Genomic DNA, 19,467 nt, shown 5'->3' with positions numbered 1-19,467 from the left:
CCACTATCAGTTTCAGTCTGGGACTGCTACAATCTTTGGTGCTTCTAGTCCTGAGTGTGGAAGTTTTCCATGCGGCCGTTGTGTCGCCTGTCCGAATATAGAATGTACTAATACCTTTTCTAATGCTGCGGGTACAGTGACTTATGTCATTAGAAGTCGTATTACATGTACCTCACGGTTCATTATCTATTACGCCACATGTCCATGTGGATTAATCTATGTTGGTTTAACCACACGGCAACTTAAAGTGAGAGTTAGGGAGCATGTGTTGGGGATTTTGGCGGCAGCCGACTGTATGGATCCCTCCACACTCAGGACGATACCACGACATTTCAAACTCTGCCATAATTGTGACAGTTCACTACTGAGGGTGAGGGGGATTGACGCCTTGAGGATTGGTATTCGTGGAGGTAAATTTAGCCAACGTCTAGCTCAGTTAGAATCCAGATGGATTTGGAAATTGGGCACTGTACACCCGCATGGACTGAATGAGAGTCTCAGTTTCGCTCCGTTTCTTTGATATCCACTCTACCTTGTACATATCATCTGTATTTTTAAGTTTTTATTTATTTTATTTTATTATATATTATTTACAGTCTTATCCATCATTTTTGGTCTGTGAACTTTCTCTCTGGAGGGTTGTGTCCGTACTATATCCGTTCCATTATGGATGAGTGTTTGTGGAGGAGAAGAAGGATTCGTGATATTGCCGCACAGCAATCGCCAAAGCCTATAAATCTCTTTGCTTATATTGTGAACTTTGTTTAAATGAAGTATTGTATTTTTTATCATTTCCATCTTTTAGGTGATTGTATGTTGCGATGTATGTGGTTTGGTCTTCCATATATGTGGTTATTGGTCCTGCCTATTGGACAACAGTGTCATTGTAATTTATTTACACAGCATTACTGTGATCATATGCCTTGTATTATTATATAATGTTATTATGATTATTATGATCATGTATATTTGATAAGTATTTTGTGCAGTAATGATGTGTTAATGTCAGGTATAATTTGACACATATGGTGAGGTCCGTGGTATGCGTGAAATTGTCCCTATATTGATATATATTGTTGTGCATATTTGCATTCTTTTTCTATGGGAGATTCTTGTATTACACCATTGGATATATGTGGTTAGTTATAAACTTGTGTTGGACATCTTACCACATACATCCTTATTTGCAATCCCCGAGGTAGTTGAGGGCAGCCTTAAAAAGGACCTCTAGTTGGGTCAAATAATACCTTACTTAATTCTAACTCTATATGTGCGGCACTTGGACAGGCACGTGCTGGCGTTCTCGGTTGCTGAGGGCGGCTCGCGCTACCCGGCGTCTCTATGCTAGGACCTGCGGGTCACGTGGGCCCGCGTGACTGTTGGGAGGTCCCTCGCATGACGCCGGCATCGCGGGTTGCCGAGGCAGCGGAGACGCTGGACGCGTCATTAGATGTCCGCCCACACCTTCCTATTGGCTAGCGATAGGTTTATAAGGACACACCCCCGGTTTGCAACCACGCCCCCTGAAGAAGGTAACGCCGAAACGCGCGTCGGGGTGGACGCGTGGTCCACATGTGAGCATCCTCGCTGCTAGCCCTCTGTCCAGGTAGATTCTACTACTACATTATATGGTCACTTACATGGTTATGTCGCTATACAGTTAGGCAGTATGAGCTGACCACTAATGATACACTATTTGGATACATATATTAGAGATCTGTTGATCAGGGGCATTAGTGTCTATATTATAGTCCTGGTGGGTGCCCTACATGTGGACCTCTGTGTCCATTGAGCATGATGGTATTTTAAGATGTTTTTGATATGTATGTTGTGCACTGTTTCTGCCATATTATGTGGTGTATTCCTTTTTTAATTATATATTTAATAAAGGCTATATTTTATGATTAATTACCTGCTGTGTAGCTTTGATCGCATCTTTTCCTTCGCTGTATAGGAAATGAATGGAGCAGACGTGCATATGACTTGTCATTTTCTATGGGGCTGCTGGAAAGCCCTATAGGAAATGAATGGAGCAGCAGAGCATATGACTTGTCATTCTCTATGGGGCTGCTGGAAAGCCCTATAGGAAATGAATGGAGCAGCAGAGCATATGACTTGTCATTCTCTATGGGGCTGCTGGAAAGCCCTATAGGAAATGAATGGAGCAGACGTGCATATGACTGGTCATTCTCTATGGGGCTGCTGGAAAGCCCTATAGGAAATGAATGGAGCAGCAGAGCATATGACTTGTCATTCTCTATGGGGCTGCTGGAAAGCCCTATAGGAAATGAATGGAGCAGACGTGCATATGACTTGTCATTCTCTATGGGGCTGCTGGAAAGCCCTATAGGAAATGAATGGAGCAGCAGAGCATATGACTTGTCATTCTCTATGGGGCTGCTGGAAAGCCCTATAGGAAATGAATGGAGCAGACGTGCATATGACTGGTCATTCTCTATGGGGCTGCTGGAAAGCCCTATAGGAAATGAATGGAGCAGCAGAGCATATGACTTGTCATTCTCTATGGGGCTGCTGGAAAGCCCTATAGGAAATGAATGGAGCAGCAGAGCATATGACTTGTCATTCTCTATGGGACTGCTGGAAAGCCCTATAGGAAATGAATGGAGCAGACGTGCATATGACTTGTCATTCTCTATGGGGCTGCTGGAAAGCCCTATAGGAAATGAATGGAGCAGCAGAGCATATGACTTGTCATTCTCTATGGGGCTGCTGGAAAGCCCTATAGGAAATGAATGGAGCAGACGTGCATATGACTGGTCATTCTCTATGGGGCTGCTGGAAAGCCCTATAGGAAATGAATGGAGCAGCAGAGCATATGACTTGTCATTCTCTATGGGGCTGCTGGAAAGCCCTATAGGAAATGAATGGAGCAGCAGAGCATATGACTTGTCATTCTCTATGGGACTGCTGGAAAGCCCTATAGGAAATGAATGGAGCAGACGTGCATATGACTTGTCATTCTCTATGGGGCTGCTGGAAAGCCCTATAGGAAATGAATGGAGCAGCAGAGCATATGACTTGTCATTCTCTATGGGGCTGCTGGAAAGCCCTATAGGAAATGAATGGAGCAGCAGAGCATATGACTGGTCATTCTCTATGGGGCTGCTGGAAAGCCCTATAGGAAATGAATGGAGCAGACGTGCATATGACTTGTCATTCTCTATGGGGCTGCTGGAAAGCCCTATAGGAAATGAATGGAGCAGCAGAGCATATGACTTGTCATTCTCTATGGGGCTGCTGGAAAGCCCTATAGGAAATGAATGGAGCAGACGTGCATATGACTGGTCATTCTCTATGGGGCTGCTGGAAAGCCCTATAGGAAATGAATGGAGCAGCAGAGCATATGACTGGTCATTCTCTGTGGGGCTGCTGGAAAGCCCTATAGGAAATGAATAGAGCAGCAGAGCATATGACTTGTCATTCTCTATGGGGCTGCTGGAAAGCCCTATAGGAAATGAATGGAGCAGACGTGCATATGACTGGTCATACTCTATGGGGCTGCTGGAAAGCCCTATAGGAAATGAATGGAGCAGCAGAGCATATGACTTGTCATTCTTTATGGGGCTGCTGGAAAGCCCTATAGGAAATGAATGGAGCAGACGTGCATATGACTTGTCATTCTCTATGGGGCTGCTGGAAAGCCCTATAGGAAATAAATGGAGCAGCAGAGCATATGACTTGTCATTCTCTATGGGGCTGCTGGAAAGCCCTATAGGAAATGAATGGAGCAGACGTGCATATGACTTGTCATTCTCTATGGGGCTGCTGGAAAGCCCTATAGGAAATGAATGGAGCAGACGTGCATATGACTTGTCATTCTCTATGGGGCTGCTGGAAAGCCCTATAGGAAATGAATGGAGCAGACGTGCATATGACTGGTAATTCTCTATGGGGCTGCTGGAAAGCCCTATAGGAAATGAATGGAGCAGACGTGCATATGACTTGTCATTCTCTATGGGGCTGCTGGAAAGCCCTATAGGAAATGAATGGAGCAGCAGAGCATATGACTTGTCATTCTCTATGGGACTGCTGGAAAGCCCTATAGGAAATGAATGGAGCAGCAGAGCATATGACTTGTCATTCTCTATGGGACTGCTGGAAAGCCCTATAGGAAATGAATGGAGCAGACGTGCATATGACTTGTCATTCTCTATGGGGCTGCTGGAAAGCCCTATAGGAAATGAATGGAGCAGACGTGCATATGACTGGTCATTCTCTATGGGGCTGCTGGAAAGCCCTATAGGAAATGAATGGAGCAGCAGAGCATATGACTTGTCATTCTCTATGGGGCTGCTGGAAAGCCCTATAGGAAATGAATGGAGCAGCAGAGCATATGACTTGTCATTCTCTATGGGACTGCTGGAAAGCCCTATAGGAAATGAATGGAGCAGACGTGCATATGACTTGTCATTCTCTATGGGGCTGCTGGAAAGCCCTATAGGAAATGAATGGAGCAGCAGAGCATATGACTTGTCATTCTCTATGGGGCTGCTGGAAAGCCCTATAGGAAATGAATGGAGCAGCAGAGCATATGACTGGTCATTCTCTATGGGGCTGCTGGAAAGCCCTATAGGAAATGAATGGAGCAGACGTGCATATGACTTGTCATTCTCTATGGGGCTGCTGGAAAGCCCTATAGGAAATGAATGGAGCAGCAGAGCATATGACTTGTCATTCTCTATGGGGCTGCTGGAAAGCCCTATAGGAAATGAATGGAGCAGACGTGCATATGACTGGTCATTCTCTATGGGGCTGCTGGAAAGCCCTATAGGAAATGAATGGAGCAGCAGAGCATATGACTGGTCATTCTCTGTGGGGCTGCTGGAAAGCCCTATAGGAAATGAATAGAGCAGCAGAGCATATGACTTGTCATTCTCTATGGGGCTGCTGGAAAGCCCTATAGGAAATGAATGGAGCAGACGTGCATATGACTGGTCATACTCTATGGGGCTGCTGGAAAGCCCTATAGGAAATGAATGGAGCAGCAGAGCATATGACTTGTCATTCTCTATGGGGCTGCTGGAAAGCCCTATAGGAAATGAATGGAGCAGACGTGCATATGACTTGTCATTCTCTATGGGGCTGCTGGAAAGCCCTATAGGAAATAAATGGAGCAGCAGAGCATATGACTTGTCATTCTCTATGGGGCTGCTGGAAAGCCCTATAGGAAATGAATGGAGCAGACGTGCATATGACTGGTCATTCTCTATGGGGCTGCTGGAAAGCCCTATAGGAAATGAATGGAGCAGACGTGCATATGACTTGTCATTCTCTATGGGGCTGCTGGAAAGCCCTATAGGAAATGAATGGAGCAGACGTGCATATGACTGGTAATTCTCTATGGGGCTGCTGGAAAGCCCTATAGGAAATGAATGGAGCAGACGTGCATATGACTTGTCATTCTCTATGGGGCTGCTGGAAAGCCCTATAGGAAATGAATGGAGCAGCAGAGCATATGACTTGTCATTCTCTATGGGACTGCTGGAAAGCCCTATAGGAAATGAATGGAGCAGCAGAGCATATGACTCTTCATTCTCTATGGGGCTGCTGGAAAGCCCTATAGGAAATGAATGGAGCAGCAGAGCATATGACTTGTCATTCTCTATGGGGCTGCTGGAAAGCCCTATAGAAAATGAATGGAGCAGCAGAGCATATGACTTGTCATTCTCTATGGGGCTGCTGGAAAGCCCTATAGGAAATGAATGGAGCAGCAGAGCATATGATTGGTCATTCTCTATGGGGCTGCTGGAAAGCCCTATAGGAAATGAATGGAGCAGACGTGCATATGACTGGTCATTCTCTATGGGGCTGCTGGAAAGCCCTATAGGAAATGAATGGAGCAGCATTCAAGTTGGCTCCATTCTAACAGGTATAAAGATGCCCTGTACTGCTGATCGGTGTGGATCCCTGCAGTCGGACCCTCCATCGATCAAGAAGTTATTGTCATCGGACAACACCTTTTAAGAATTCTATACCTGAGATAATAGGGCACTGAGGGAAGCACAGGAGCGGTGAGTGCTAAATAAACCAGGCGCACTCTGGTGTGTTCGTTGATTGCTCCTTTCTACCAAATAACACCGCACAATGTTTTTGTGTAGTTTAGCTATCAGGAGAGGAGACCTGTCCACACACTATTCTACCTTTCACAGAGCTGCATAGTCTGATGGCAGATCCGCTTCGGTCAGCTACATTTGAGCAATTTTGCTCCACTGTCCAATGATCTTTCATTTCTGTTCTGTTCAGGATCAAAGCTTAGGAGAGGAGAACACTGACAGTGAAGAAGAGACATATGTGAGGGTTGAACTGCAGTGCAAAGAGGAGGAAATCCCTAAAGACGTTGCTGCAGGTTGGTTGATATGTGAATGACTCATGTTAAGAAGCACTCTTGAATTTTTTTGCCTATATAGTGCAGAATAGGTTCTAGTGTAGAGGTCCTTGTGCATGCCTTGTTGTATATGTTTGTTTTAGTTGATGTTCAATATTGAGGATGTCCTGAAATCGGGATCTCTGCCCCTACATTATGCTGCTTTCAGATTAGATGGCAAAAACCTGGTGACAGATTCCCTTTAAACATTTAAAAGGGGTTGTCTTGTCTAGAATGACCAGTCCGCTGTCACTCTGTGTGACTGCAGACTTGTGAATCCTCCCAGCGCACGCACTGTATGCGATATAGGCATGCTTCCGGCCAGAACCCAACTAGTACGGTACGGCTTGTATTGAGCAAGGCCACGCCCACTATTTGGGTTCTGCCACCCGGAATATGCATATCGCATACTTGACCTCCATTCCCAGCACAGACAACAGCAAATCCTTGCAGTGCACAGTGCATGAGCTGGGAGGACTCACCAGTCAGCAGTCACAGAGAGTGACTGCAGACCTGTCATCCTAGACCGGACAACCCCTTTAAAGACTTGCCCTTTAGAACAAAGCATTTTTTTATTTACTTTTTTTTTCATTGTCTCAATGTAGCTGTATGATCATTTTGTTTTTTTGCAGGACATGTTGTATTTGTCTGACGCCATTTTGGGGTACATACTGTAACTTATTAGATTAATTCTTTTATAGGGTGATATAGAAAAAAAACTCAACTAGTCTGTTTTTATGTGTTATATTTTACACTATCCATATGCTGAACAAGTTAAATGTTAACTTTTGTTCTGTGAGTCAGCACGGTTATTGCAATCCCAAATTTGTCATTTTATGACTTTTGTACAATAAATACACTGCTTAATAAAAACGATTTTTTTGGGGGGGTCGCCATATTCTGAGAACCATCTTTTACGTTGTTCCTTTTATTTTTTGCTTGACTTGATGTAGCATTTATTGCTTCTATTTTCTAAATTTTTTTTTTATTACACTTTTTGGGAGGTGGAATGTACAAAAGAAGCCGCAATTCTGGATTGCCCATTGGCAACTCCATGATTCTGCTGCAGGGGTGCAGATGGGCTGACAGCACTCTCTCTGCCAAACTCCTTATGTGCCACTGTCCCTATATACAGCGGCATGTGTGGAGGCTAGTACCAGTGAGAACACTGATCCCAGCAGTTACAGCAGGAGCCTGGCTGTGTATATCAGTCAGGCTCCTGAAGCTGATCGCACCAGCATGGATGCTTGAGCATCACGTACAGTAGGTACGGAAAGTATTCAGACCCCTATAAATTTTTCACTCTTTGTTTCATTGCAGCCATTTGGTAAATTCTAAAAAGTTCATTTTTTTCTCATTTAAGTGCACTCTGCACTCCATCTTGACTGAGAAAAACAGAAATGTAGAATTTTTTGCAAATTTATTAAATAAGAAAAACTGAAATCTCACATGGTCATAAGTATTCAGACCCTTTGCGCAGACTCATATTTAAGTCACATGCTGTCCATTTCCTTGTGATCCTCCTTGAGATGGTTCTACTCCTTCATTGGAGTCCAGCTATGTTTAATTAAACTGATAGAACTTGATTTGGAAAGGCACACACCTGTCTATATAAGACCTCACAGCTCACAGTGCATGTCAGACCAAATGAGAATCATGAGCTCAAAGGAACTGCCCAAGGAGCTCAGAGACAGAATTGTGGCAAAGCACAGATCTGGCCAAGGTTACAAAAGAATTTCTGCATTACTCAAGGTTCCTTAAAGCACAGTGGCCTCCTTAATCCTTAAATAGAAGAAGTTTGGGATCACAAGAAGTCTTCCTAGACCTGGCTGTCCAGCCAAACTGAGCAATCATGGGAGAAGAGCCTTGGTGAGAGAGGTAAAGAAGAACCCCAAGATCCCTGTGGCTGAGCTCCAGAGATGCAGTAGGGAGATGGGAGAAAGTTCCACAAAGTCAACTATTACTGCAGCCCTCCACCAGTCGGGGCTTTATAGCAGAGTGGCCCGACGGAAGCCTCTCCTCATTGCAAGGCATATGAAAGGCCGCATAGAGTTTGCTCAAAAACACGTGAAGGACTCCCAGACTATGAGAAATAAGATTCTCTGGTCTGATGAGACGAAGATAGAACTTTTTGATGATAATTCTAAGCGGTATGTATGGAGAAAACCAGGCACTGCTCATCACCTGCCCAATACAATCCCAACAGTGAAACATGGTGGTGCCAGCATCATGCTATGGGTTGTTTTTCAGCTGCAGGGACAGGACGACTGGTTGCAATTGAAGGAAACATGAATGCGGCCAAGTACAGAGATATCCTGGATGAAAACCTCTTCCAGAGTGCTCTGGACCTCAGACTTGGACAAAGGTTCACCTTCCAACAAGACAATGACCCTAAGCACACAGCTAAAATAACAAAGGAGTGGCTTCAGAACAACTCTGTGACCATTCTTGACTGGCCCAGCCAGAGCCCTGACCTAAACCCAATTGAGCATCTCTGGAGAGACCTGAAAATGGCTGTCCACCAACGTTCACCATCCAACCTGACAGAACTGGAGAGGATCTGCAAGGAAGAATGGCCGAGGACCCCCAAATCCAGGTGTGAAAAACTTGTTGCATCCTTCCCAAGAAGACTCATGGTTGTACTAGATCAAAAGGGGGCTTCTACTCAATACTGAGCGAAGGGTCTGAATACTTATGACCATGTGATATTTCAGTTTTTCTTTTTTAACAAATTTGCAAAAATGTCTACATTTCTGGGGTTTTTTTTCAGTCAAGATGGGGTGCAGAGTGGACTTTAAAGAGAAAAAAAAATGAACTTTTTAGAATTTACCAAATGGCTGCAATGAAACAGAGTGAAAAGTTTAAAGGGGTCTGAATACTTTTCGTATCCACTGTATATATGTGTCATGGGGCACAAAGTGATGTGCTCATGATGATATAATATACATATATATACAGGTGCTTCTCACAAAATTAGAATATCATCAAAAAGTTACTTTATTTCAGTTCTTCAATACAAAAATACAAAAAGTGAAACTCATATATTATATAGTCATTACAAACAGTGATCTATTTCAAGTGTTTATTTCTGTTAATGTTGATGATTATGGCTTACAGCCAATGAAAACACAAAGTCTCAGTAAATTAGAATAATTAAAATGCACCTGCAAAGGCTTCCTAAGCATTTAAAAAGGTCCCTTAGTCTGGTTCAGTAGGCTCCACAATCATGGAGAAGACTGGTGACTTGACTGATGACTTGACAGATGTCCAGAAGGCAGTCATTGACACACTCTACAAGTAGGGTAAGCCACAAAAGGTCATTGCTAAAGAATCTGGCTGTTCACAAGCATATTAATGGAAAGTTGAGTGGAAGGAAAAAGTGTGGTAGAAAAAGGTGCACAAGCAACCGGGATAACCTCAGCCTTGAAAGGATTGTTAAGAAAAGGCCATTCAAGAAATTTGAGGGAGATTCACAAGGAGTGGACTGCTGCTGGAGTCATTGCTTCAAGAGCCACCACACACAGACTTATCCAGAACATGGGCTATAAGTGTTGCATTTCTTGTGTCAAGCCACTCCTGACCAATAGACAAAGCCAGAAGCGTCTTATCTGGGCCAAAGAGAAAAAGACCTGGACTGTTGCTCAGTGGTCCAAGGTGGTGTTTTCAGATAAAAGTAAATTTTGCATTTCATTTGGAAATCAAGGTCCCAGAGTCTGGAGGAAAAGTGGAGAGGCCACAATCCAAGCTGCTTGAGGTCTAGTGTGAAGTTTCCACAATCAGCGATGGTTTGGGGAGCCATGTCATCTGCTGGTGTAGGTCCACTGTGTTTTATCAAGACCAAAGTCAGTGCAGTCGTCTACGGCTATGTGCCCACAATGCAGAAATGCTCAGGATTTTTTCCTGAGCATTTCTGCATCTCCCTGGCAGAAAAAAACGCATGCGGATTGTACATGCGGATTGTTCATGCGTTTTTCCTGCCAGGAACATGCGGATGTGAAGCGTCCTTCACTGGCATTTCCGCATGCGGGTGTCAAGCGCTTTCCAAGTGATTTTAGCATCACTTGGAAAGTGCTTGACAACTAGGTCACACTATATAAATCCATGCAACCGGCATGGATTTATATAGTGTGACCCGAGAGAATGGTTAAAAATAAAAAAAATAAACCTATACTTACCTTCCGATGGCCCCCGAGTCTTGCTGCGCTCCTGTGCTGGCTGCCGGCAGCTCGCGGTACGCTGTACTGAAAGACCTGCCGTCACATGACTGTGACGTCAGCGCAGGTCCTTCAGTCCTGCGCGATCTGTCGGCAAGCACAGGGAAGGAGTCCAGGGGCCGTCGGAAGGTGAATATAATCTTTATCTTTTATTTTATTTCTTTTTTTTTACAGCTTTTAATGGTACCTGGGTGTGGAGGAGAGTCTCCTGTCCTCTAGACCTGGGTACCATCCGCACATTAGAACGCGCCAATTACGCAAGTACAGATGCAGTCTTGCGGAATTGGCGCGTTCTAATGCAAGTCAATGGCGGCGAAAACGCAGCACTTCCGCAAAATTAATGGACATGCTGCGGATTTTTGAGCGCAGCATAAACACTGCGGAAAAATCCACAGCATGGGCAATGAAAGTGCGGAATTGCATTGGAGACCATGGGGGAAGGTTTACCAAGCGTTTCCCAAGCGTATACGCAGTGGAAATTCCGCAGCGTAAACGCTTGAAAAACGCATCGTGGGCACACAGCCTAATAGGAAATTTTAGAGCACTTCATGCTTCCCTCTGCCGACAACCTTTTTGCAGATGGAAATTTCATTCTCCAGCAGGACTTGGCACCTGTCCGCACTGCCAAAAGTACCAATACCTGGTTTACACACAACAGTGTCACTGTGCTTGATTGGCCAGCAAACTCGCCCGACCTTAACCCCATAGAGAATCTATGGGGTATTGTCAAGAGGAAGATGAGACACCAGACCCAACAATGCAAACGAGCTGAAGGCTGCTATCATAGCAACCTGGGCTTCCATAATACCTCAGCAGTGCCACAGGCTGATCACCTCCATGCCACGCTGCTGCATTGATGCAAAAGGAGCCTCGACCAAGTATTGAGTGCATTTACTGAACATACATTTCAGTAGGCCAATATTTCACATTTTAAAATAATTTTTAAAGCTGGTGTTATAAAGTATTCTATTTTACTGAGATAATGACTTTTTGTGTTTTCATTGGCTGTAATCCATAATCATCAACATTAACAGAAATAAATACTTGAAATAGATCACTTTGTTTGGGCCATTTATATGGATACACCTAAATTAAATGGGAATGGTTGGTGATATCAACTTCCTGTTTGTGGTACATTAGTATATGGGAGGGGGAAAACTTTTCCAGATAGGTGGTGAACATGGCGGCCATTTTGGATCCAGCTTTATTTTTTTGAATGAGAAGAGGGTCATGTGACACATCAGACTTATTGAGAATTTCAATAAATAGGAGAATAAAGAGTTTTAAGGCATTAAAAAAGTTTTTCATTTATTATATCAAGCTAAAAAACATACACAGTTTACAAATATTTAGAACAAAGTGACTTTGTGAGGGTAGCATAAGGCCTGAATAACAGATTGACATATCCAACTTGGTAAGGACATAAATATATTGAATTATAATAAATATCAATAATATGGATAGTTCAGAGTATACACAGTGAGTATAGAGTAAACATATTAGTAAGCATTTTATAAATTATTGAAATCACGGTGTAGATTCAAAGAGCTATCAAATTGACATCCCTGCCCTTCAATAGTGCCATATACAAAAAAGTAAAAGGGAGGGAATAGGGAGTCAATAGCTTACCAAATAAAGGGCCAAAGACCAGAGCCTAATAGAGCACAGTAACAGACCCCAGACCCCGACGCGCGTTTCGCAGCCACCAGGGGCTGCTTCCTCAAGGGGAGTGATATAAAGAGTGAGGACGGAAGTATATATATACTTTTTTAATGCCTTAAAACTCTTTATTCTCCTATTTATTAATGTTTTCTATGAGTTGGCACGGTTTGGCGATCTGGGATAATACTTTTACCCAGATGCGCAAACGTAATCTTAATAGGGTCAAATTAATAGTGTTATTGAGAATTTCATAAGAAAAACAATGGTGTGCTTGGTTTTAACGTAACTTTATTCTTTCATGAGTGTTTTACAAGTTTATGACCATTTATAAAATGTGTTCAAAGTGCTGTCCATTGTTTTGGATTGTCAATGCAACCCTCTTCTCCCACTCTTGACACACTGATAGCAACACCGCAGAAGAAATGCTAGCGCAGGCTTCCAGTATCCGTTGTTGCTGCACATCTCGTATCTTCACAGCATAGTCAGTTGCCTTCAGATGACCCCAAAGATAAAAGTCTAACGGGGTCAGATCGGGAGACCTTGGTGGCCATTCAACTGGTCCACGACGACCAATCCACTTTACAGGAAATTTTTCATGTAGGAATGCACGGACCTGACACCCATAATGTGGTGGTGACCATCTTGTTGGAAAAACTCAGGGAACGTGCCATCTTCAGTGCATAAAGAGGGCAACACATCATCACATAGCAATTTCAGATATCCAGTGGCATTGAGGTTTCCATTGATGAAGAATGGTCCCACTATCTTTGTATCCCATATAGCACACCATACCATCAAGATACGAGATGTGCAGCATCTGAAACAACGGATCCTGGAAGCCTGTGCTAGCATTTCTTCTGCGGTGTTGCTATCAGTGTGTCCAGAGTGGGAGAAGAGGGTTGCATTGACAATCCAACACAATGGGCAGCACTTTGAACACATTTTATAAATGGTCATAAACTTGTAAAACACTCATGAAAGAATAAAGTTACGTTAAAACCAAGCACACCATTGTTTTTCTTATGAAATTCTCAATAAGTTTGATGTGTCACATGACCCTCTTCCCATTGAAAAAAATAAAGTTGGATCCAAAATGGCCGACTTCAAAATGGCCGCCATGGTCACCACCCATCTGGAAAAGTTTTCCCCGTCCCATATACTAATGTGCCACAAACAGGAAGTTGATATCACCAAGTATTCCCATTTAACTTAGGTGTATCCATATAAATTGCCCACCCTGTATAATATGTAGTAAGCACCTGTACACACCTATTTCTTGTTTTGGAAGTGCCGGTCAGGTTTTTTCTGTTTCTGTGTATAAGCTTTGACTGAGCACTCCGCCTCTAGGCCACATGCGGTTTTAATTGCAGCAGGATCTTGCATTCCCATACACAAGGAGACTTTTGTCTCTTAGAGAGGAGTTCACACAGGCAGGCCTTATCGTGGCTACCAGGTACACATGAATTGGCCAATTTATGTGCTAAGATTTCTCATTTATTTCTATTTTCTAGACCAGTAATGGTATTCACATTTCATATATTTCATGTTCGCATACTTAGTGTTGCAGTGTGCTGCTCTGTTAGTTATCTATATAATGAGTTTCACTTCTTGTATTGAAGAACTGAAATAAATTAACTTTTTGATAATATTTTAATTTTGTGAGAAGCAGCTGTATATATATTAGTGCTATCAGCAGTACAATGGGGCAGCCGCTAAAAGGGTTTTCCTTTTATAACCTTTTATTAATTCTTCATTGCTGTGTCACAAATAATAAACACTGACATTTTCTGCCCTCACGTCCAGTGCTGATCTGGAGATTGTGTACAAGCCGCAGTGGTGATCTCTCTTCTATAGCGCTGCACACAATTGCAGAGCTCAGTAACTTATGCTGTCCACATCAAGATTGTATCTGGACAGGAACCCTGCCAATTGCTTCTTACTTAACAGCAATTTACGGCTCCTCTTTTGATTGTTGGCTGAAGCAACATATGTGTGACATGCTGCCATGATGACGTAGTGACAGCCGGCTAATAAACAGAGGATACTGTTAGGTAGGAGGTGATTTGCAGGGCTCCTGTCATGCTAGGTAAGGGAAGAACCAAGTGTACGATGATGGGAAAACGGGAGAACCCCAACAACTAGGGAAAGGGAGAGTGGAGACCCCTAGACAGATCTTGCCACACCACAATCGGATTATGTTTCACCAACCAGGGTAGACCCAGTACATTCGGAGTGGGAAGGCCCTCCAGGACATAACAAGGAATTACCTCATAATGAAAAGACCCCACCCTCAGTCTTATATTATGTACAATCTGAGTCAGAGATCTCTGTACAAGTGGCGCTGAATCAATGGCACAAATGGGGATGGGCTTAATTAACGTACAGCAAGTAAGCCCATGAGTTTTCACAAACCCAGCATCCACCACGCAGACTTCAGCTCCACTGTCCACAAACACAGAAATGTTCTCAGTCCTTCTGTCTAGCACCACCTCTGCTGTCAGGACAAACAGAGAACTGCATGTTGAAGACAAACACACCCCCTGATTATCCAACTTCACACTACTAAGGGTTAAACGAGTTTCTTTTTGCTTAGGAATCGAGGGACAAGCCCCAATAAAAAGTCCCTTTTTCCCTCAAAAAAACATGCCATTTTTCTTGCGGATCTCAGGGGAAACATATGAAGCAGAAGCATCACGTAACTGCATGGGTTCCTCCAACTCCACAAGTATAGGTTCTCCCCCAGAATGCTCCCCCCCCCTGCAAAGGGGCGTTGCCCAGAAAAGAGGGCTCAGGAGAAGGTGGCCTCACCCACCTATCCCGAAGGGGTCTATCCTCACATATCACCAATGACATGGCATCCTCCAAGGACCCCCGAGTTTCGTATACTGCCAAGTCATCCTTCAGGCTTTCTGTAAGGCCCTGACAAAATTGGCTTCTAAGAGCCGGGTCATTCCATTTGGTATCAGTTGCCCATCTACGGAATTCGAAACTATAAGTCTCAACTGACTGATTCCCCTGCTGAAGGCGAAGCAGCCTGGATTCAGCCAAGGAGATTCGGTTAGGATCATCATAGATGAGGGCCACAGCCCTGAAAAACCCTTATACTGACTGGAGTCAAACAGAACTCTGGCAAAGAGAGAGCCCAGGATTGAGAATCTCCTTGCAACAGTGAAATCACAATCCCCACTCGCTGCTCCTCATCTCAAGAGGAGTAAGGTCGAAGTTTAAAATACAACTTACAAGCTTCTTTAAATACAAAAAAATTGTCTCTACCTCCAAAAAACCTGTCCGGGATGGCAATTTTGGGTTCAAGCTGGACCGGCCTACCCGCAGAGTCCCCAACATTAGGAGTCTGAAGCTGCTGCCGTTGCTGCTGAACCTCAGATCGAAGGTCAGTCACCTCCAGTGACAACCTCTGAAGCTGCTCTGCCAGCACCGAACCGGGATCCATGAACCTGGGGAAAAAACAAAAACGCACCCCCAAAAAAAGATTATTTTTAAAATGGCTGGTGATAATGTCATGCTCGGTAAGAGTAGAACCAAGTGTACGACGATGGTTAAAGGGGGGGAAGCCCAGCAACTAGGGAAAGGCAGATCTTACCGCAAGAAAGAGGTTCAGCACCTATCGCCGAGCAGGATACCTAATCCTTGCCTAACCCTAGAGCTAGGCCTTAGGTAGGGAGGGGAAGGGGTAAGCACTAGTCAGCCCCACTGCAACTAAAGACAAACAAGGCGAACAGAAAAGGGTATAAATTTAGCTTTGAGAAAACACCAGAGAGATCACGACAAATATCCACCAAGGAACTCCAAGAAGAAACTAGCCGACTGCTAGAACTCCAGGCCTGAACAGAGGAAAATAGTTATGTCACCGACGACTCTCTGGAGACACTAAGGGTTTTTAAATATCAAGCAAGGGTGTGTCAATTAGCAGCAGAAGGTGGAGATCACTGCTGGGTCCTAGCGAGAGAAGGATACCACTACACTACAGAGATGAAAGGATCAAGAAGGTGTCTCAAAGCCAAGCGCAGCGATCTTCTACAGCTAGATCCAGAACGACTATCTGTCAAACCTGATACATCCGTGACAGCACCCATCCAGTGATCACAGAATACTCACCTGGCTGCTGGTCTGGGGTCCTTCAAATCGATTCTCTAGTTACATGAAAATAAAAAAAATAACACCTCCAAAATAAGTGTATGATAAAGCCATTATTTTATAAATTTTCTAGCATTACTTTTAAAGACATCCAATTGGTTATGGTTGTAAAAGTTTCATAGTTTTCATATTTTTTCTCCTAGGAGAACACAATCAATGGACCCTATCAGAAAGACATTTTAATTTATGTTCTGATGATGATTTGGAAGATAATGATGATGCACAAGAATCTGCTGAAGACCATCCTATTATAGAAACCCTTGATAATAGTAGAGAAAATTTACTAGATGACTCTATTATTGTCCACAGCAGACCTCACATAGATGACCTTTTTCAGTGTCTTCCTCAGAACTCAAAGTTGGCATCTCAGCAGAATCTTAGTGTAGCCGAGAAGCAGTTTCCATGTTACACATGTGGGAAAACCTTCGGCCAAAAAGCCACACTCATCAGACACGAGCGAATCCACACGGGGGAGAAACCATTTGCATGTTACGAGTGTGGAAAGTGCTTTTCACAAAAATCTGATTTAATTGTCCATCAGAGGATTCACACCAACGAGAAGCCATATCCCTGCCTGGAATGTGGTAAATGTTTTACCCAGAAATCCACATTGGTTGCTCACGAGAAATTTCACACCAGAGAAAAACCTTTTCCTTGCCCAGACTGTGGGAAATGCTTCACTCGGAAGTCTGATATGAGTAAACACCAGAGAATCCACACTGGAGAGAAACCTTTTACATGCTCTGACTGTGGAAAATGCTTTATACGGAAACCAGATCTGGTGAAGCATCAGAGAATACACACAGGCGAGAAGCCGTTCATCTGCTCAGAGTGTGGCTCGTGTTTTACGCATAAACCAAACCTCGTCGCTCATCAGAGGATTCATAAGGGTGAAAAACCATTTTCATGTTCTGACTGTGGAAAATGCTTTACCCAGAAGGCCAGCCTTCTTGACCACAAGAGAATACACACAGGGGAGAAGCCATTCTCATGTGCAGAGTGTGGGAAGAGTTTTACCCAGCGGTCCATCCTTTTCAAACATCTGACTATCCACACAGGCGAAAAACCTTTCACATGTTGTTACTGCGGGAAATGCTTCAAGCTTAAGTCTGACATTGTGCGTCATCAGAAAATCCACTCACAACTGCACCAATAAGAAGCTCCATGGCCCCTTCTAGAACTTATATTGGGGAAGTCATAACCAAGAGGCTACAAACCTCTGTTAATTGCCTGAGGTCTGATGGGTTCATTTCAATTAGTCCAGCTGTTTTTATTTTATATTTATTGTTAGTAATACTATTGTGGACTTGTTAACTGTAACTTAAAATACTCGTATACTTTTTTATTTGTTATCTTCTAGGTGTTAAATATTTGAATAAATAATACTGCAATGGAAATTCTGTTCTTGGTGACGTCAGTGAGGGTAGAAGCTAGGAAAGAGTTTTTCTTTGTGATATTTTGTTGCTGAGCAGGTTTGTCTGTTGTCTGTGGCATTGACGGACACAAACCAAAAAGGGCCCCTGTGCAACAATAGTATATGGGCCCTTTGCAATCTAATAACTTATCATAATTCACAATTCCATCTGCTTTGGAGGGGGAAATGGGCCCCCTTACCTTTTGGGGCCTTTGTGCGGCTGCACCAATATGTCCACCCTTATTCTGTGGAACTGTGTCAGAAAGCTAATGAGATTCAGTCCCTATTTTCTGCTGAGTTAGTGTTATCTCAATATGAATGATACATTATCTGAGCATTAAATATCAGCCTAATATATATGATACTATATCTGCCTTTGATGTGTGATGTTGAGCTGAGCCAATGATGCACACAGTAATACCATTACTACACAGACAGAAATAGAGCCTTCATCCTCTCCTGCTGAACTAGTGTACCTAACCTTGTGTGATAATTACTGCAGGGCTAAATGGAGCAATCTAAACATACAACCAAAATATATCTTGGTGTATCTGAAGCTATCATGTATAACATTCTGTTTTTGAGCCTGTTTTTGAGGCTGTTTAGATGATGAAAGTATATGTATATACAGTACAGACCAAAAGTTTGGACACACCTCATTTAAAGATTTTTCTATATTTTCATGGCTATGAAAATTGTACATTCACACTGAAAGCATCAAAACTATGAATTAACACATGAGGAATTATATACTTAACAAAAAAGTGTGAAACAACTGAAAATATGTCTTCTATTCTAGGCTCTTCAAAGTAGCCACCTTTTGCTTTGATGACTGCTTTGTACACTCTTGGCATTCTCTTGATGAGCTTCAAGAGGTAGTCACCGGAAATGGTCTTCCAACAATCTTGAAGGAGTTCCCAGAGATGCTTAGCACTTGTTGGCCCTTTTGCCTTCACTCTGTGATCCAGCTCGCCCCAAACCATCTCGATTGGGTTCAGGTCTGGTGACTGTGGAGGCCAGGTCATCTGGCGTAGCACCCCATCACTCTCCCTCTTGGTCAAATAGCCCTTACAGAGCCTGGAGGTGTGTTTTGGGTCATTGTCCTGTTGAAAAATAAATGATGGTCCAACTAAACGCAAACCGGATGGAATAGCATGCCGCTGCAAGATGCTGTGGTAGCCATGCTGGTTCAGTATGCCTTCAATTTTGAATAAATCCCCAACAGTGTCACCAGCAAAGCACCCCCACACCATCACACCTCCTCCCCCATGCTTCACGGTGGGAACCAGGCATGTAGAGTTCATCCGTTCACCTTTTCTGTGTCGCACAAAGACACGGTGGTTGGAACCAAAGATCTCAAATTTGGACTCCTCAGACCAAAGCACAGATTTCCACTGGTCTAATGTCCATTCCTTGTGTTCTTTAGCCCAAACAAGCCTTTTCTCTTTGTTGCCTGTCCTTAGCTGTGGTTTCCTAGCAGCTATTTTACCATGAAAGCCTGCTGCACAAAGTCTCCTCTTAACAGTTGTTGTAGAGATGTGTCTGCTGCTAGAACTCTGTGTGGCATTGACCTGGTCTCTAATCTGAGCTGCTGTTAACCTGCGATTTCTGAGGCTGGTGACTCGGATAAACTTATC

General features: G+C 43.5%; 1 protein-coding gene across 1 annotated transcript in view; it reads left to right on the top strand.

Annotated features, from left to right (window-relative positions):
• LOC141273822 (uncharacterized) overlaps positions 1–17,813 on the top strand; it is a 75,501-nt gene extending 57,688 nt beyond the window's left edge. The window contains exons 5-6 of the mRNA XM_073686202.1: positions 6,265–6,367; positions 16,560–17,813. Coding sequence (XP_073542303.1) covers positions 6,265–6,367; positions 16,560–17,572 — 1,116 coding nt within the window. The 3' untranslated portion in view covers positions 17,573–17,813. The remainder of the gene's footprint in view (positions 1–6,264; positions 6,368–16,559) is intronic.
• Positions 17,814–19,467: the final 1,654 nt, after the last annotated feature.

The sequence above is a fragment of the Phyllobates terribilis genome, unplaced genomic scaffold (assembly GCF_046119375.1).
Source record: "Phyllobates terribilis strain yellow unplaced genomic scaffold, ASM4611937v1 Scaffold_5__5_contigs__length_657084704, whole genome shotgun sequence".
Taxonomy (NCBI): Eukaryota; Metazoa; Chordata; class Amphibia; order Anura; family Dendrobatidae; genus Phyllobates; species Phyllobates terribilis.
This window is presented reverse-complemented; position numbering and strand designations above follow the sequence as displayed.